The sequence below is a fragment of the Hydra vulgaris genome, chromosome 13 (assembly GCF_038396675.1).
Source record: "Hydra vulgaris chromosome 13, alternate assembly HydraT2T_AEP".
NCBI classification, from domain to species: Eukaryota; Metazoa; Cnidaria; class Hydrozoa; order Anthoathecata; family Hydridae; genus Hydra; species Hydra vulgaris.
The window spans coordinates 58938093-58959055 of NC_088932.1; the positions used below are offsets into that span (position 1 = coordinate 58938093).

The 20963-nt window shown below is 27.3% G+C and overlaps 2 protein-coding genes and 1 long non-coding RNA gene across 6 annotated transcripts in view; 2 read left to right on the plus strand and 1 right to left on the minus strand.

Annotated features, from left to right (window-relative positions):
- Positions 1-290: 290 nt before the first annotated feature.
- On the minus strand, positions 291-5822 carry LOC136089245 (uncharacterized). Its single transcript, XR_010642890.1, has 2 exons — positions 4990-5822; positions 291-475 (listed from the first exon to the last, which is right to left on the minus strand). It is a non-coding gene; the product is annotated as an uncharacterized LOC136089245 (long non-coding RNA).
- Positions 5823-9175: 3353 nt separating this feature from the next.
- Positions 9176-10509, plus strand: LOC136090058 (uncharacterized). The gene is made up of 3 exons (XM_065816166.1): positions 9176-9233; positions 9627-10222; positions 10495-10509. Exons 1-3 carry the CDS (start codon positions 9176-9178, stop codon positions 10507-10509), a joined length of 669 nt encoding a protein of 222 aa, XP_065672238.1.
- A 2856-nt stretch (positions 10510-13365) lies between these two features.
- LOC136089252 (uncharacterized) overlaps positions 13366-20963 on the plus strand; it is a 272660-nt gene continuing 265062 nt past the window's right edge. For all 4 annotated transcript variants that reach the window (XM_065815083.1, XM_065815086.1, XM_065815085.1 and 1 more), the window contains exon 1: positions 13366-13432. In XM_065815083.1, the coding sequence (XP_065671155.1) occupies positions 13370-13432 (63 nt within the window). In that variant the 5' untranslated portion in view covers positions 13366-13369. The remainder of the gene's footprint in view (positions 13433-20963) is intronic.

A 20963-nucleotide genomic window follows, 5' to 3' on the forward strand; every position in this document is an offset into this window, starting at 1 on the left:
ATCCCATATTGAACCCAGATGTTTTTCAATTACCTCGGGTTTTCTCAATTTTTTAGTTTGTTTTACGCAGATTTTTTTTTCTGGAAATGTGACAATATTCTGATAAAAAAGCGTCGCATTTTATATATTAAATAAAATGGGCAAGGCAATAAAATGTCAGGACAAAAAAGGCAATAAAATGGGCAAAGGCAAAATAAAAAGGCAATAAAATGGGCAAAGGCAATAAAATGTGTTAGGCAAAATGAATATTTGGTCTGACATAATTTTTACGAGTCAATCGAAAAAACGGATTTGAATTTCATAATATTTTTAAGCAACAAAAAGTTATTATAATACAATGATTAGATGCCAAACTGTTTTATGATAGTAATATTCTGCCACAGTAGTTCTCTCATATCGCCACCATAATCGCGTGACAAAATTCTGCTTTGAAGTTTATCGTTTCGTTTCTTTAGTGCTTTCATCCACTTTTACACTAATTTTAAAAATTAAAGATAAACATTTAAATAATATAATATTTATAGCATATAAATTTACTAAGTTTAAATAAAAATATTTATTGATAATATTATTTAGAGTGTACAATGCAGCGTGCCATACCATGCCATATCTTGCAAATAACTAACAACACTAGGCAAACAAAAAGATACGTACAAATCACAAGCTCAATACAGTATATATATCGATATACGAGATATAACTAAGATACCCATAGCCAGATTGAAGTAGAGGCCCAGGGCAGGGCAATTAATTATTCTCATAGTTTGCTGTTACAAAAATAACATAAATAAAAAACAAAATAAACATAACATATATAATAAAATACAAAAATAAATATTGGAGAACTGAAGCCTCTATGACACCATGAATAACGGTGTTTCAACTTCTTCAGTTGCCATTATCTAGTCTTAAAGTTTGTTCAGTTTTTCTTTTAACCAGGCATCCTGCAGGGAATCTAAAACCATGTTATTTTACGGTTAATGTTTGATGTTATTAATTAGGTATGACATAAATAGACTTGTAAACAACAATAATACAACATGACTACTATGTTACCATTTAAAATTTAAAAACTTGACTCGAGTTAACATAACATCAAACACTTAAATCAGTTGGTGAGGGTTTAATATCTTTTACATAACTTAATAAATGCAAAAGTAATCAATATCAATAACATTTTGATTATATCTAATTAAACAATAATCGTTTTAGGCAACATTATTACTTGAAAATAATTATTTGTTATAATTTAAACATATTGAAAAAAATTAAAAACAATTGTAATTTGACCACAATAAATTTTGTATAAAAATCATTTTCACAATTAAAATTTACAACTATAAACAAGTGTTGAGTATTATATATTAATATATGTAATAGCTATTTTCATGATTATTCAAACATAACGTACTTAAATTATCGTGAACAAAAATTTGCTGTTTTAGTATCGTGAACAAAATTTGTTTTTGTTGTTTTAGTATCGTGAACATAAATTTGTTTAATTCCATGTTGTCTTTGAGTTACATTATGTGATTATATATTAAATTTATTTCACAGCAAATTCTAAAAAATATACAACACCCTAATAAATTGGTTTAAAAAATCATTATACAAAGATAACTTTTAAACTTTACTACATTGTGACAATGGCAGCATGTATTGATGACAATACATGCTGCCATTAAACTATTAAAAATTGACTACTGAAATAATATTGCATAAATAACATACACACTTTACCATGCATATATATATATTATTACTAGTAAATATTATTCTACTAATGGTAGTTTGTTTTTATTTTTAAATGAAATTAAAAATAAAAACAAACTACCATTGAGTTACCAAATCAAGTTTATGTGAAAAATCCTTCAAATATTCCAAATCATGTCAAACTACTGTAAATGTAGTTTTTAAAAAGTTTTTTATTTTTAAAAAGTTTTTTAGTTATTAAAAGTTTATGAATATATATATATTCATAAACTTTTAATGAAAATAATGTAAAACAAATTATTCTTGATCTAAAAATATGTGCTATAATAATACCATTCACATTTCCTAGCAACTCACAGTCCAACTTCTAATCACAGAATTTATCTATTCACAGAAGCCCAGGTCAATAATAGGAAAAACCTGTATATCTTACAAATTCTATATAATTTTAATATACATAAATAATTTTATCTATTTTATCAAACTCTGTAAACTAATAGTTTGATATATTAAAGCTCGGGAAAAATAAATCTTTCCTGAACTTTCTGAAACAAAAATATTCAAAATAATGTTGTCAGATTAAGTGTAAACTTACTAGATTTAGATGAACTATTTCATGGGAGATTTTACTTAACTTTCATGTGTAAAAAACTAACATTTCTTAATCATAAATCAACGCAAGTCAACTCTCAAAACAAAACATAGATACTATTGAACCTCTTAAAAAAATTTAATAAAGTTTTATACAATAATAACATTTAAAAAAATGTATTACCAAAAAAATTTGATATCTTTTTTATGACTTTGTAAATAAATATATTATATATGTTATATCATATAATAACACATTGAAAATTGACTTACTATAGCAAGTGCAAATACAAAAACATTCATGACTATTCAAACATCCAGTTTTTGCAATATTTAATATCGAAACTACATTTTCAATTTTATATTGCACTAAAGAAGCATTTTATGATTGTATATTTATTTTATTTCACAATATGTTCTTAAAAACATTATAAAACATCCTGTGATAATTAATTTAAAAAAATATTAAAACCTAAAAACTCAACATTTAGACCAAATTGTTTCTTAAACAAATGTCTGAATATTGCTATCAAAATACACTTTTTTAATTACGGATTAAAGATCGATCAGTATGTAAAATAGACGCAATAAACTGTGGAGGCACCACGTCTTTTTAAAAGTGTTTCTTATCTTATTTTTCAAAAACTTTTATTGAAAACAATGCCGATGAAACTGCTCTTGATAAAAAATACATGCTGCCATTGTATAATGGTAGCGTGTACTTTTTACACTTAATCTGACAACTTTATTTCGAATATTTTTGTTACAGAAAGTTCAGGAAAGATTTATTTTTCCCGAGCTTTAATATATCAAACTATTAGTTTACAGAGTTTGATAAAATAAATAAAATTATTTATGTATATTAAAAATATATAGAATTTGTAAGATATACAGATTTTTCCTATTATTGACCTGGGCTTCTGTGATTAGATAAATTCTTTGATTAAAAGATGGACTGTGAATTGCTAGGAAATGTGAATGGTATTATTATAGCACATATTTTTAGATCAAGAATAGTTTGTTTTACATTATTTTCATTAAAAGTTTATTCACAGAAGTCCCTTACCAATCCAATTTTTATCTATACCAAGTTTATTGCAAATAAAATATGCAAATACATACATACAATAAATAATTAAGATATAAAATGTTGGGTAAAATTTACCTAACCTTAACTCAAATGAAAAAATGAATTTGAAAATCAATTCAAAATAATTTTAAATAAAACTTTTATTTAAAAGTATTATTTTGCAAAGAACTATTCTGTGACGCCTTTTAATCTATTTTTCCCTTTTTTCGACAATTACTATCACGATCCTGTGAATTAGTAAACCTCTTTGACAGTTCTGCTTCAATTTGCTTTTTATTTGCATCTTGAGTAGTTTCATTGACTTTCACACTATCTGAAAAAATTTTTTTTTTTCAATTTTAGAAAATAATAGCTTTAAGTTATAATTGTATATAATCTTTTAGATATAATTGTATATAATTAATTATAAATAAATTTATAAAATAAATTTAGATAACAAAAAAAGTCATGACCTGTTGGTTCGAAAAAAACTAATGTCAACCCACCAAAAAGTTATAGATTTCTGCTCACAAATTGGAATTGAATTGATTTCGACCATTTCAGGGTCAAAATCAAAACAAATGAAAGAGGGCAAGCTAAATTTTACAATGTACTACGTTGCATATATATATATATATATATATATATATATATATATATATATATATATATATATATATATATACATACATATATATATGTCTATATATATATATATATATATATATATATATATATATCAATAAAGTTTCAACAATCTCTCTAGAAAGTTAAATCTTACTGGACAAAATCAAAAGCCATCATTTAAAACATTAACTTTCTAGAGAGATTGTTGCCAATAAGAAATTTCACTGATCGTTTTATAAAATCGCAAAGATCAAATCCACCAATTTCAGCTATCACTTTAATCTACACAAAAAGTCTAAAATTAGTTAGAAAATAATTTATATCTTCTGGAAGCTGACATAAACTATATATATATATATATATATATATATATATATATATATATATATATATATATATATATATATATATATATATATATATATATATATATACATATATATAAATATATTTTATATATATATATTATATATATATAATATATATATATATACATATATGTATGTATGTATATATATGTATGTATATATATATATATATATATATATATATATATATTCATATATATATATATATATATATATATATATATATATATATACATATGTATTTGTTAATATCAATATTAACATCGCTAATGCAAAAGATTACTGTTTAATAAACACTTCACTGTTATCAGAGTCAACTTCGCTTGTGTCGCTTTTATCAGCTTTTAAGACATTTATTCTAAATATTTTATAAATTACTTAAAGAAATTAATAAATTATTTGAGTAGACACTGCTGCATATATAAACATATAGCCATATATACATATAAATATAAATAATTGTATATATAAATATATATAAAACATATAGTATGTATATATAAAGATATGGTAGTATGGTATTGCAGGTTCGTAAGTCTCAAAAGACAGGAATTACCAAAAAGAAGTAGTCTGTTAGGTTAGCAGGTTGACAAGACAACTATTAGTTACAAAAGAACTAACTTTTATTTGGACTACTACTATGTTCTCTCTTTGTCAGATCAAGGAGGCAGGAAGGAAACTTTCTGCTTACTTCCTTATTTACTATTTCTAACTGCTATGTTCCTCAAGAATATTTGGTACAGTTTTTGTAGACTACACTAACTTTTTGTAGACTACACTAACATTTTAAAAGAATCTTGTAATTTTATTTTAACAAAACTTTTTAATAAAAACGATGCCAAAAAAACAGCTTTGATTAGAAAATACACGCATCCATCAATTCAAACCAGCCGCAAACCATTTACGGAAGCCCATGCCAATCCCAGTAAAAACTTTTATTTGCGGCATTATTTTCACACCATATGGGACCCATCTGGCACCCAGAACAAAACCCAGCCCGAACCCAATCCCAGTAATCCCAGCTCAATCCCAGTCAATCCCAGCTGGGACCCAGTTGGGCTGGTTAACTGGGGTGGGTAGTATATGTATTAAATATGACCTTTTGTTCTCTGTAACTAATTCATACTAACTACCTTATGGAAGTTTATACAACTTTAAAAATCATTTCTCGTGGGGGGTTCGAGGTTTTTTATTTTGTAGATATTTTAGGTGCTCCCAGAAGTCCTTACGGTCTTATCATAGAGTACCGCAGGGGAGCATTTAACAAGAAGTTCACGCCTCCTTCCGTACCAATGTCGCTTGTTGGGCTAGAGCTGGCATCGAACCTCGGGCTTCTGGGTTCTGAGCCAAATCTCAAACCACTGAGGCACGGTTGCTCAATTAAATAATTATTTTAGAACTGTATGCAAAAAAATAAAAAAATCAAGGCAGCTTGTTTTACAAGCTTGGACTGTTTAAAGTATGGTGAAAATTTTAAAATACAACAATTTTACGATTGCTTTAATGAGTTTGGAATGATGGCTATACTAAATAAACTAACAAGAACTTCGCAAAACTGTTTTTTGCAATCGACAATATTTTTGCAAACAGAATTTGCTATTCCACTTTTAAATCTAGTATTATTATAAGTGACATAACTGACTATATCCCAGTCTTTGCAATTTTCAAAAAACCAAAAGATATATTAAAGTAGGATTCTTACTTGAAAAAAAGAATCACCGAAACTATCCGAAAGAACTACCCGAGAAAAAAATATGTTTACACTAGAGTTGTCTCTTGTGAATTGGAACTTTGCTTTTCTCGAGATATGTGCTAAAAACAGTTACACACTTTTTATGGAAAAATTATTCAATTTGTTCAATAACCAATTTCCTAAAACATCAAGCCGTATTAAAACTAAAACACTTCACAATCCTTGGTTTTATAAAAATCTCTTTAAGTCTTCACAGGGTTGTTATCTGTCAAATATGTCTGAGACATATTTTCTGCCGACATAAAATATGTCCCACATATTTTCTATTGACATATTTTGACATATTTTTATGTCTGAATTATTTTCTGCTGACATAAAATATGTCAGACATATTTTCTGTTGACATATTTTGACATATTTTTATGTCTGAATTATTTTCTGCTGACATAAAATATGTCAGACATATTTTCTATCGACATATTTTGACATATTTTTATGTCTGAATTATTTTCTGCTGACATAAAATATGTCAGACATATTTTCTATCGACATATTTTGACATATTTTTATGTCTGAATTATTTTCTGCTGACATAAAATATGTCAGACATATTTTTTATTCTTGAAGAAAAAATCAATCTAACAAATTTATTGCGCATCTCAACTTAATTTACAGAGTTAAGTGAAAATAGTTTAACAAATCTGTTGCTTTTTTGCAATCAATTATGCTTCATAAAACTTTTACTTTAAACTCTATAAGGAAACATCAGTTGTTTCATAAAGGTCTTTTTCTGCCCTTTTTAGCGATGTATCATTTGATAGTATTGACTAATATTGGCATTTATTGACTTATTTATTGATTATGACTTATTTATTGATTATGACTAATATTGACATTGATAGTATTGACTAATATTGACTAGTATCGAGGCATCATTTGATAGTATTTGATAGTATTGATTAGTATTGATTAGTATTGGCGCTTTCCCTTATTAGAATATAATATCTCAAGCTGAGTTTTATTACTGAAAGTGGTTTTTATTAGTATGACTAAACTTAAAATTATTTCTTTGATAAAAATAATAATGATAAAAAAAAATTTTTTCAGTTATTTTTAATTATTAGTTGATCCGGAAAAAGATTTCATTATGAAAAACTGAATTCAAAAGATTCTATGAAAAAAACGGTTCACAGAATTTCAAAAAATTCGTGCCAAATTAAATTCATTTAAGCTGAAGAATTTGAAATATTTCACAAAAGATATATTCAGCTCATTAAATTCATATTAAGAAGACTAACCGGTAAAAATTTATAACTAATTACGAATAATATACTTTTAGTTATAATAGTTATGATTTATTTAACAATAAAATTTATTGACAATTGCATTATAACAGCATAATTAACTGCCATAAACTTGCATAAAATGTTTTGAGTGAAATATATATTGGAATAATTTTTTTTTCCTTACGATTTAAAGTCAAAAATGGAGAATAATTTATTGAATGAATCAACTATTTGTTAAAAATAACTAAAAATGTTTTTTTTTTTTAATATTATTTTAATCAAGAGAATAATTTTAAGCTTAGTCATATTAATAAAAACCATTTTCAGTAATAAAAACTCAGCTTGAGATGGTTTTTACATTTTAATAAGGGAAATCGCCAATACTAATCCATACTAATCAATACTATCAAATACTATCAAATACTATCAAATACTATCAAATACTATCAAATAATGCATCAATACTAGTCGATACTCTCAAATGATACATTGCTAAAAATACTTTGTCAATACTATCAAATGATACATCGCTAAAAAGGGCAGAAAAAGACTTTTATGAAGCATAAGAAATTTGCTTATATGATTTAAAATAAAAGTTTTATAATGCATAACACAGGTCAACAAAAACAAAATTTTTTTCTGGTGCCAAGAAAACAATTTGTTTTTTATGTAGGATTTCTTATTTTGATTTCAAATATGCAACTCATTTTTTACCATCACGTCAAGTTGTAAAGATATTTGGGTTCAAATCTTTAGAATTTGGGGTAAAGTCCCTAATATTGTCGAAAAAAAAGTTGTTCAAAAGTATGTCAACCTGAGTCTCGAAAGAAGCGTATTTTCATAGAGATTTTAAAGATGTTATTCGTTTGTAATAAAAATAAGCATTTTTTGTATTATTGCTGAAAAACATTTTGTTGACATTTTTTTAAGAGTCTTTAGCTTTTTTTCAAATAATTTTTTTGCCAAAAAATTTTTAGGAAAAATTTTTATGTTTTCTAAAATCTCTATACCATCTTATAAAATACGCTTTTTTTGAGACCCAAGTTGTCATACTTTTAAACAACTTAATTTTTGACAATATTAGGGACTTTACCCCAAATATTAAAGATCTGATTCAGATCTTTAATATTGGGTTCAGATCATCTGAACCCAAATATCTTTACAACTTGACGTGATGGTAAAAAATGAGTTGCATATTTGAAATCAAAATGTGAAATGCAATCCAAAAAACAAATTGTTTGCTCAGCACCAGAAAAAATTTTTTTTTTTGTTGACCTTCAATTATAATTGATTGCAAAAAAGCAACAAACTTGTTAAACTATTTTTACTTAACTCTGTAAATTAAGTTGAAATGCGCAATAAAATTGTTAGATTGATTTTTTCTTCAAGAATATCAAACAGCAAATAATTCAGATATAAAATTATGTCAAATATGTCGATAGAAAATATATCTTACATATTTTATGTCAGCAGAAAATAATTCAGACATAAAAATATGTCAAATTATGTCGATAGAAAATATGTCTGACATATTTTATGTCAGCAGAAAATAATTCAGACATAAAATTATGTCAAAATATGTCGACAGAAAATATGTCTGACATATTTTATGTCAGCAGAAAATAGTTCAGACATAAAAATATGTCAAAATATGTCGACAGAAAATATGTCTGACATACTTTATGTCAGCAGAAAATAGTTCAGACATAAAAATATGTCAAAATATGTCGATAGAAAATATGTCTGACATATTTTATGTCAGCAGAAAATAATTCAAACATAAAAATATGTCAAAATATGTCAATCGAAAATATGTGGGACATATTTTATGTCGGAAGAAAATATGTCTGAAAATATGTCGACAGATCTGCCAGACATATTATGTCGTAACAACTCTGAGTCTTCAAAACGAAACAAAAGCTATATATATGTTTTATTAAATCAAAATTATTAAGAAAAACATATTTACTTAAGCATCTATATTTTAAACATAAACATCTATATGAAAGAACTAAAAAAATACCAAGAACTACATACTTCAAAAAGAAACTATAAAAACTAAAAGATCACGTGAAAAAAAAGTGGGGCGCTATTAAAGAGCTTCTTGGTAAACAAAAAAATACATAACGAAGTGTGATTACTGTACACGGCACCCAAATTTCTGATGTAAAATTGGTGGCAACAAAAGTTAACGAGTTGTTGGTCAAATTTAGCCAATAAAATTAAATTTTACTGCTAATTTTTTGAACTATCTAATGAAGTCTGATAAAAACTAACAGGAAAAGAACTTGAGCTTACAGGAAAAGAACTTGAACTTACAGGAAAAGAACTTGAACTTACAGGAAAAGAGCTTGAACTTACAGGAAAAGAACTTAAACTTACAGGAAAAGAACTTGAACTTACAGGAAAAGAGCTTGAACTTACAGGAAAAGAACTTGAACTTACAGGAAAAGAACTTGAACTTACAGGAAAAGAACTTGAGCTTACAGGAAAAGAACTTGAACTTACAGGAAAAGAACTTGAACTTACAGGAAAAGAGCTTGAACTTACAGGAAAAGAACTTAAACTTACAGGAAAAGAGCTTGAACTTACAGGAAAAGAACTTAAACTTACAGGAAAAGAACTTGAACTTACAGGAAAAGAGCTTGAACTTACAGGAAAAGAACTTGAACTTACAGGAAAAGAACTTGAACTTACAGGAAAAGAACTTGAACTTACAGGAAAAGAACTTGAACTTACAGGAAAAGAACTTGAACTTACAGGAAAAGAACTTGAACTTACAGGTAAAGAACTTGAACTTACAGGAAAAGAACTTGAACTTACAGGAAAAGAACTTGAACTTACAGGAAAAGAACTTGATGATTCGATAAAAAAAGTAAACACAAGAAAAGCATTCAAAACTTCTTACGTTTACTTTTTTTTTTTTATAATTGTCAAAGTAAATTTTAATGTTCAACTTCAATTTTAAATTTTAATGTAACCAAGTTCAACTTAAAAATAAAGTTAAGTAAGCATAAGAAAACGCAAGAAAAAAACAATTTTAAACTAAGTGCTGGAAATTAGAAATAAATTTTGAATAAACTTGATTTTAAATAAATTTTTTAAATAAATTTTAAATACAGTACTAACAATAATTGTTTTGTTTAGATTAGAAGAATGTAAACATAAACAAAAACATCCGATAATTAATTCTAATTCAGCTAACATAATCAAAGATTGCTATAAATTTATTAAAGATGTTTTGTTAGATAATTTCAACAAATTGCTCAAAACAGGTGTTTTTTCAGGTAAACTGAAACAACCATTATTAAAACAGGAGATAAAAGTCTGGTTATAAATTATTGATCTATATTGGTGTTACCTGTATTTTCAAAACCCTCGAAAATATCATGTATAGTCGGCTTTTTGTGTTTTTGAATGAAATCAATCTTCTTTGTTGTAACCAATATGGTTTTTAATCAAATTACTCTAACGAGCATGCACTTATATAAATAGTTTAAGTTGTCAGCAGTGCATCTTCTTATAATAAATTCACATTACGCATATTCCTTGACTTGCCAAAAGCATTTTTCATCGTTATTCATCAGATTTTAAGAGAAAAACTAAAAAATTATGGAGTATGCCATGAATACTATAAATGATTTACCAAGTACTAAACTGACTGAAAACAGATTATATCTCTAAATGACGGTTTTCAGACAAAAAAACTTAAAATATTATGAGGAGTTCCATATGGCTCCTTTTTCGGTCCTCTACTCTTTTACTCTATGTCAGCAATCTATTTAGAACATCAAATACTATGTCTACATCAGATACTATGTCATGCTTGCAGGCGACACCATTTAATTCTCACAGTAACATTATCTTTCTATTTCAAATAGAAAACAAAGAACTAGAAGAAGTATTAAACTGGCTTAGCTTTAAACACTGATAAAACTAAGTTCTTCTTAATCCATTCTAATTAAAAATTTTAATATATTCCTACATACTTACCAACGCCATATATAAATAACATCATAATTGAGCACACTTTCACAAACATACTACTTGATGTTTTAATAGATGAAAACTCATTCTAGAGAAATTATATTAAATAAATCTTAAGAAACAATAGCATTTTATATAGAACCCGTTAAATCTTATACAAATCTACACTAACTTATCTAAGCTATATTTTGCGTAGAGCAATTGTTACTTATCATATGGCAATATTGTTTGGGATAGTACAAAAAAATCTGAACTCGAATATCTTCTTAAGCAACAGAATCATGCTGCAAGATATATTTATTTTCAAAATCCCTTCACAAATGTTAAATCTCTTCTAAGAAACATGAAGGCTCTTAACAATTATGAAATAAACATACTCAAAGTCACACAATTTAAAAACTCCAACGTTTTTCAAAAATATTTTTCCCAAAACATCAAACCGATACAATACGATTCAATTTACACGAAACCGACACAAAAAAATCAAACCGATAGAATTTACACAAAGATTTGTAAAACCTTTTCATATATCAAAAGTTACAAGATTCTCCATTTCTTATCGCCTGAAAATGATTTGGAACAATACATGATTAAGTTTTTGGAATAATACTTTTATTAAATTTGATCATAAAGATTAGAAGATTATAAATATTTATTTATTTGATATAAAGTATATTTAACTTGGTAAATAAAGATTAGGAACATGCATAGCGGGTTTTAGTGGATATAATTATGATTGCTTGTTTTTGCATAAAAAAGAGTTTTTTTAACTTTTTTTTTTAAAAGATTTTGCCCTATAAAGTAGGCCAATGCTTCTTAATATTGTAACTTCAATGTATTTTATATGACCTCTCCATGTTACATTTTTGTCAAAAGGTGCGCTTAGAGACATTATTATTACTTTTTTTTATTCCGTCAATTTTAATACAATAATTTGGAAATTTTTTTTCTTTTTTTTTTTTTAGGCCGAGAAGGACACTACAGATAAGGAGGCCGCAGCGCGGAGAAACAAGTTGAGCGCGGTACTACCAGGGACGTGGCGGGAATCGAACTCGGAACCTCTTGCTTATGAAGCGAGCGTTCTACCTCTGCACCACTACCGCATTTTAATCGAGTTTCATCTCGTTGATGATAATAATGGAAAAAACTATATGTTATTTTAGTTAAATTCAGCAAGGTACTTTTAATAGTCCGATCTTTGTATTCTTTATTAATTAGCTCTTGTAGCTGTACATTGTAAGAGAATTTTCATATTTCTAAGGGTACCTTCACAATGTATTGTGATGTATATTATGTGTCTTGTTTTATTATGCCCGTATTGTATTTTGTTGCCCTCTTTCGTTTACACTAATGAATTTGGTTTTAATTTGCGAGAGTTGTTAGTAATCCTCTAAAAAATCTTTTATTTTAAAGACTTTATACTTATAATGCAGTTTTAAAACAGCAAAAACAATCTGCGAATTAATTTGTTTAGTATCCTAATTTATGTTCCAACATTAACTTTAACTTATAACGTTTATAAAACTATAAAAAAAAGAATAAATTTAAAACACTATAGACTTTCTTATAAAACATCGTACTGTAGCGCAAATTGTACAGTATATTGTACGTATAGTAAACGCTATCTTTCAGTAATACCTACCAGCTAAACCAACTCCGACCAAATATTCGACAACGACACGAAAGGAGGAGGAAACTAATAATACAATTTATGATAATGCATTTTGAATTTATGATGATGCTTTTTTGAAAAAGCGTTTCTGATATTATTTTTATTCTAAATATAATTAACTTTTGCAGTTTTGTTTTTAACAATTTCAGGACGTGGTTATGAGAAAGAAGTAATGCACTTTTTAGCATTTAAACTTCCTGGAAATTTAAACAAAATTGAACATTAAAAATAAATATATACTTTTTGACGCTTCAAAAATATAACATTCAAATTGGTTTGAAATATTAACATATGTATTCACACGTTCATAAATGTCAATACAAATTTATTTTAAGTATAAATATTTAAAGTCAAGCAAACTTAATGCCTCTTTGTATTAACAAACTTTTTAATGAAAAAATGAGCTTGCAAAGTGTTTTTTATTTGGTAAGTTTATAATATTTTTCGAAGTCTTTAAAGTATGAGAGTATATGTTAAAATGCAAATTCAATGTGTTTTTTGTTCTTTTTATTACATTTTAAATAAGCATTTCGCTTCAATATTTAAAATACAAATACAGAATAACAAAAAAATATATACATAACGATCGTAAAAAAAAAATAAAAAAACACGGGAGCTCATAGAAGACCGAACGGTCTTGTCGTCGAGTACCGCTAAGAAATGATCGAGTTAAAATTTATTTATTTTAAGATATTTACATGTTAAAGAATAAGTCATGAAGTAAGAAAATTTATTTGGGAATATATATACTTAAAGATAAACGAAAAAATAAAAATAAAGTTAAATTCAGTATAAATACTGATATAATAAAACTTTATGGAAAGAGGTGGAACCATCTTTCTGTTGCTATTTTGGTTTATTTGTGTTCTTTTTTTTTATGTATAATAATTAAAAACCAGATTTTACTTATTACAATATTGTAGTTGAATGAAAATATTTTTTGAAAATGTTTTTACTCAAATTTTTTTTAAAAAAAATATTTGAGTAAAATGTTTTTAAAAAAATATTTGAGTAAACCATGAGTTCTAAAATGTTTTAAATAAGAAAATCATGTGATCCACAGTATCAAAAGTTTATTATAACTTTATAAAGATGTCTTAAGCAAAGTGACTGGTGCCAATAGTTTACATGATTTTTTCAATTATAATATAAACAGATGCGTTTTCATCGTTTTCAGTTCTAATATAAATAGATGCGTTATATCTATTATATATGTAGACTGCAGTTGTTAATGATAAATATATAATCATTATAAATTCGTGTTTAAATAGAGGACAAAAAGAAAGATTATTAAACAAATATCAGAAGTCTATTGTTAAGTCGTTAATTGTAAAAATGAGTTCTTTATGCTTTCGTTTAAAAGAAAAGTAGTTATTTTGATGAATAAAATCCTCAGAAAAATTTTTAAAAACTTATTCCTTAAAAATGGTGTGCAATAATCAATACATAATGGAAAATGGGCCGCTTAATAAAATTATTATTTCGTAAAATTTATTTTTATTTTTTGATGAATACAAATCACGAAAAGAAATTGGGGATGAATTGATATTACATTTAAACATAAAACAAAGAATATTAAAAATATTAAGCTCATATATATTAAAAACATTCATTTCAAATAATAGAGGCGTGGCATGAGTGTAACGGTCTTTAAAATATTTAAGAAGTGCTACATGCTTCTGCTGACAATAAAGAGGTTAAAGCTTATTTTTATTTGTACTACCCCAAGCAATGTTTGCCTAGTTTATGTAACAATAAATGAATTAGTGATACAAAGGTACTAAAGTATGTATATTAATAACATTTCTTGCTTTGTACAATATTGCTATACTTTTTGAAATTTTACTTGATAAGTTTTTAATGTGATTTTTCCATGTAAGGTTTTCATCTATGCAAACACCTAGAAAGTTGGCTACTGTTACTTTTTTAATTTGTTTGTTGTCAATAACAAGTTAAGGAATGTTAATTGTTAGTTTGTATTTTTTGATAAGAGGCTTGAAAAGAATCCATGCGGTTTTATCAATGTTAAGAGATAATTTGTTAATCTTAAACCAGTAAGATATTTTGATTATCTCAATGTTCACGTAATGAAATAGAATAGGAATGCTTTTGTGTGACATAAATAAATTAGTACCATCAGCAAACATAATTGCTATAAAATCCGAAGCTTTGTATAGATTTTTTTTATCATCTTTGCTTCTTACAAGGCTACAAGCTACCACAGTTTGCTACCAGAATTGAAAGATACTTGAAAGGTAAAGGTGAAGTTTATAGAGCAACATAACGATTGACAGACGACATAAATGATTGCAAATTGTACGAATCAAGAAAACAAGATGAAGAAACAGAATTCCAAAGAACTGATGTTCGAGGAAAAAAACTAGACGAATAAGAGTTTTTGGAGCACTTAGGAATAGTGAATGAGACTTAAATGAATGAAAGTAGGTAAAACAATATTGGTAAGGCTATTTGTAACAAATGCGATAAGAATGTAATATATAAAAAGTTTCATCAATCACAGCAAAAGCAAATCATTTAAAATTACTTCACGGCAGAATCGTTTTAGAAGGAGATGTGTAATTTTCATGTTCTTCAATTGGTTTTTTAAAGTTCTTTCTAGGTGATTTTTTGAGCAATATAGTCGGCTAGTATTTGAAACATTTGAATTAAATTTTAAATTTGAAGACTTCAAAATCACTTTTTTTTTTTTATCTGGTACCAGTCACTACTTTTAAAGGAATCACCACCCCTCCTCCTCTTATTTTGTTTCCAGAATTGTCTCTGGTTTACGGTATTGTTTTTAATCATAACGCAACAATAAAAAGTGAAGAATGGGGTCGAAAAAAACGTCAAAAATTGAGACCAATGCAAAAATCAAGCTTTTAAAATCTATTAAAATTGAATATCCAAAAGGACATTATTGTAATCAAAAGTATGGAAGAAACTTAGAAGCATTTGACATTGTCAACCACAAGATTCTTATCTATAAACTACACATTTATGGAGTAGTTCACATTTAGTTAATGGGGCTGCAATGTTGCTTAGAAAATTGTCAAGAAGAAGTATCATATGATTTAACATGCATACAATTTGAATCAATAAGTTGCGGTGTTTCACTAGGATCAATACTTGGACCTTTACTGTTTTTAGTTTATTTAAATGATATTTATTTGTCCTCAAAAATATTTAGTTATACTATTTTTGCTGACGACACAAATGTTTTCTTTTTAGACTCAAATTTAAAAAATATTTTTTATTATGTAAACACAGAACTAATATATTTTAATGAGTGGTTTAAAGTAAATAAACTTTCATTGAATACTGATAAAACAAAATAAATTTTGTTTGCTAAACCATCTTAATCTGAAAGTCTACTTAAACTACCAAAAATAACAATCGATAATATTCAAACAAAACAGAGTTTTTTCAATGAAAATACTTGGACTAATTTTCGATGAACATTTAAATTGAAAAAGCCAAACAAAGTTATTTGAGAATAAAGTTTTAAAGACTCTTGGGACTATGAACAAAATATCTTTTGTATAAAATATGTTTAAAAAATTTATACTATTCATTTATATTATATTTATATTATACAAATTTATATTATATTATATATTTTTTGATCCTTAGACTTTCGCTTTGCGATCTGAAGTTTAAAATTAAAAAAAAAATTATAATTATAAAAATTAATTCATGATTTTGTAATAAATAAAATTTATGTTTTTTCGTGCTTTTAGAAGAATAAGTTTAAACAAATAGCTTCTTCTTATTCTTGTTATTTTTTAATAATAAATGTTTTATTTATTTCTTTACAATTTTACGTTGTTTATTTTTTATTGTTAATGGAAGGAGCTATTTTTAAATAAAACTTTATATTTACGGAATTTGTCATGGGGCTCGGTGATAAGACATATTAGTCTTCTTCTCGCCCTTAGACACTAGATAATCGGTATCGTTTAAACCGAAACCGAGAAGAATGGTCTCGTATCGCGTGGTATCGCTTATATACTAATGTCGATACTATCAGTATCGGCTCGATACCACTCGATACCGAGAAGAAAGGTCTCGTATCGTGTGGTATCGCTTATGTTCCAATGTCGATATTATCAGTATCGCTTCGATACCAAAACGATACCGATAATAAAAAGAATCGTATAGTTTCGGATGGTCTCGAATCAAGACTCTCAATAAAAGAAAAAAAAAAAAAAATTTGAAATGTGATTTATTGAATTTTTTATTAACAAAATACAAGTACAATTGCTTTTTAGAGATTTAGTTATTGTTTTTTAATAATGTACAATACTTTGGGTATCGTACTTCCGTTGGTATTTTAGGATTTTTTTCTATTAATATTGGCAAAGATAAGTCTGATTCATGTCCTATATCACTTTCATTTTCTTGTTCGATGGGCAATTTTTTAATGTAATCTTCAAGAGCGGAATAGTTCTGCATTATAAATACAAGCTTATCTGCCTTGTCACTATCGAGATTGTATCTACGATCAGTGATGACAAGGCCAGAAGCAGAAATGCTCTTTCAGATGATGCAGAGGTTGGTGAAGTTGCCAACCAAGATCTTACAACACCCGAAAGGATAGGAAGTTCCGCTGCATGCTGCTTCCACCATACTAAGGTGTCAGATTTTCCTGCAATTTTCGATCTTATTGTTTTTTGGTATTTTTCCATTTCAAGTTTAATAGGAGGGTTTTCGTGTATATGATGTGAATTAGTATCTTCCTTATACTTTGCTAAAATAATATTGTACTCATTTTCCTCCCAACCTTGTGCATTATCAGTAATGGAATTGTTACTACCGTTGTTATTACTGGAGCTTAAGACAGACAATGAAGAACTCTCAAAGTATTCTTTGGTTGAGGGATGGTTTTCAACCAGTTTTTGAATATTTTCATCGTCAACATCAAGAAGATGTCCACGAAAAAATAAATGAAGGTAATGTCCTAGTGCAAATTTACGGCCTTTGTCTGGGAATCTCTTATTTAGTTCTGATAATATGTCCTCCAAAAATGTTTCTACTAATTTGTTGTTTCCATGAGTAACATAATTATTTTTTCCTTCTCGATGAAGTTGATGAGTGCTGTTACTTTCCACATTGACTTGTCAATTCGGATCTCTGTGTCAGAAGATAAAAAAACTGATAATTCTTTAACATATTTAAGCACTGGAACAATAGCTTTAAAGAGTAGGAACTGTTCATCTGTTGGTACGGTTTTCTTCCAATCATCAACTTTTATATCGCGTAAGTATATGAGTGGAACCTTTAATCGAAGCATGAAGTGCAGCTTATCATAATGGCTATTCCATTTCGTGGTTACTGTGGAGGGTATTTTGAGATAACTCACATCTAACCTAGAACAAGCATCTTTCAACGAAGCACTGAAGGCTGTCGATTTATGAACCCTGGTAGTAAGTGAGCTGGCTTTAAGAAAAGCATCTTTCAGTTTCGGGGTACCCTCAACTGTTATTGAAGTGCAGTGTTGAGTTTGTGATCACTGCATGTAACAGAACCTTCTTCTTTAGCTATTAAAGACACACTGTTGTTTAGAGCACATGCCATATTTGATGCCTGATCAATAACACACAGTTTATTGGGTATTTTTTTTTAATGATTCAGGGTATGAGAGTGTGTTATTAAGTTCTTTTGCAATGTTGATACCAGTGTGTCGCTCTTTGAATAGGCACACTTTTAATGCAAATTTTTTTAGGGCAAAGTCTGGCGAGATATAATATAATGTCACAGACATGTATGAATCATTTGCCCTTGATGTCCAGTGGTCGGTGGTTATGGCAACCTGATTAAGATCTATGAGTTCTTTTTCCATAACTTCATGCATTACTACCTTCAATGTATGATAAAGCTGAGGGAGTTTATTTTTTGAGAAAGTCGTTGAATGTTTTATTGTTGCATTTGGTAATATTTTGTTCATAAATCTCTTAAAGTTTTCAGAATCAGAAAAACTGAACGGCAAGCACTCAGTAGCAATCAAGTAATGATGTCATGATCAACTACTAATTGACGCCGATCTTGTAGTGGCTACTTTTTTGTAACCGTCATCTTCGGGAGAGTGAGAGTTTTGAAGGCTACATCTTTTTATCCAGAAGCACCTGCCTCGATTACGTTTAGTTCTTCATCTACTTGTGATCTCCGCTTGTCTTCTTTTTTTTGAACTTCGATGAATAACTTCCTATGTTGTGTTTGAATATGCTTTTGCAAGCCAGTAGTATTTGCTTACTTTGTTGGAAGCTTATTTCCACAAGTTTTACACAGAGCAGATTCTCCTGAAAATTTAAAATACAGTTTAATAACAAATAAAATGGTTTTAATTTTTTATTAATATTTTTGTTTTATTTTTATTAAAAACAACAGGACGCTTCGAACTCACTTGGGACCTGAGGCAAAATTAAGTTTTAGGGGCATTTACTGTAAATTTTACCTCTAAAAAATGTCAAAAAAGTTAAATAATTTCAGAAATATTATTACCAAAAAAAGATGATAGGAGTGAATTTAATTTTTTTTTTACAATTAGTTACTAGGTATCTTTGTATGAAACAAAAACAAATTCAGAGTGGGCCGGCATACAACCTGGCCATCAATTTAGCACACTGTGCTTTGCGATTTATGAACTATTGCTCCACCAATTAAAACAATTTTTTTTTAAATCCTAATAGTTAATAAACAATAATAGTTATAACGTAAAAATGTAAAAAAAACCCTACATTTTTAGTTAAAAAAAACTCAAAAAATTAATTAGTCACAAAAGACTTGAACTTAGATGCCAGAACTTTATCCGCTTGGCCACGTAAACTTACGATATTAAAATTTAAGTTATTATATCTAACTATAATTTTGCCAGTAATTAATTTTAGAATTATTTCCCGACATTGCCGGCAATTACCTTTTGAGATAAAGTATAAAAAATACTCGGTAAGTATTGCTTACCTATATTTTTCTTGAAATAATCCCAGAATAAAGATGTTGTAAAAGGCATAACGAGTGAAGATTAGTCTTCTTTAATAACTAAAGTATACTTATGTTTAATTGTTTAAAACGAAAGTTTAGTTGTTGAATGTTGAACACAGAACAAAGCGAGAATTACGATACCACGAGAGATTTAATTAAAGTAACGATACCAGAAGAGAAGTTAAAATATGAATGCGATATCTTACAACTAGTTAAATTAAAATAACTGTAGTGACTGTAACGAAATCAATTCCCTTTGAACAATCATTTCTAATAAGCGTTTAGAATAATCATTAATGATTGCATCACAAGCAATTCCCTTTAGAGAATTACATGAAAAACTCTAATTAATGATAGTTACAAAACTAATTCTTTTTAAACAACCATTTCTAATACTCGTTTAGAATAATCATTACCCATTGCATCACAAGCAATTTTATTTGGAGAATTATAGGAAAAACACTCTTTAATGATTGCAAAACGATTCCCTTGGGGAATAATAAGATTGATTTTCGCTTGAATGGAATAAAAGTTCGATAGAGTTTGGAATAACGACATGGAAAATTACACATTGCAGGGGCTGATCCAGGTCATTGTTCTAGGGGGGTAGTCGGACCAAAAAAATATAAAAAATAAGGTTTGCATTTTTTCAAAATAAAATAACTGTTTCGTTTTGATATTTAGAATGATTTTAGAAAAGTTATAAGATAGTTATTAATAATAAATATATTGAATGGTTATATAGACTTTTTTTATTCTTTCTTATGTTTTTAATTTTATCAATAATATTTTGAAGTTTTACGTTTCTTAGGAAGGGGAAGAGGGTAGTTATCCCGAATACCATCCCCCCTCCCCTACCTTTTTGTTCGCCCTCACACACTGTTTAACATAATTTAATAATCTGTAAAATTTAATACAGAAATAAATGTTGAAAAATCATTTCCTTCCTTTTAATCACGGTAGAAAAAATTGCAAT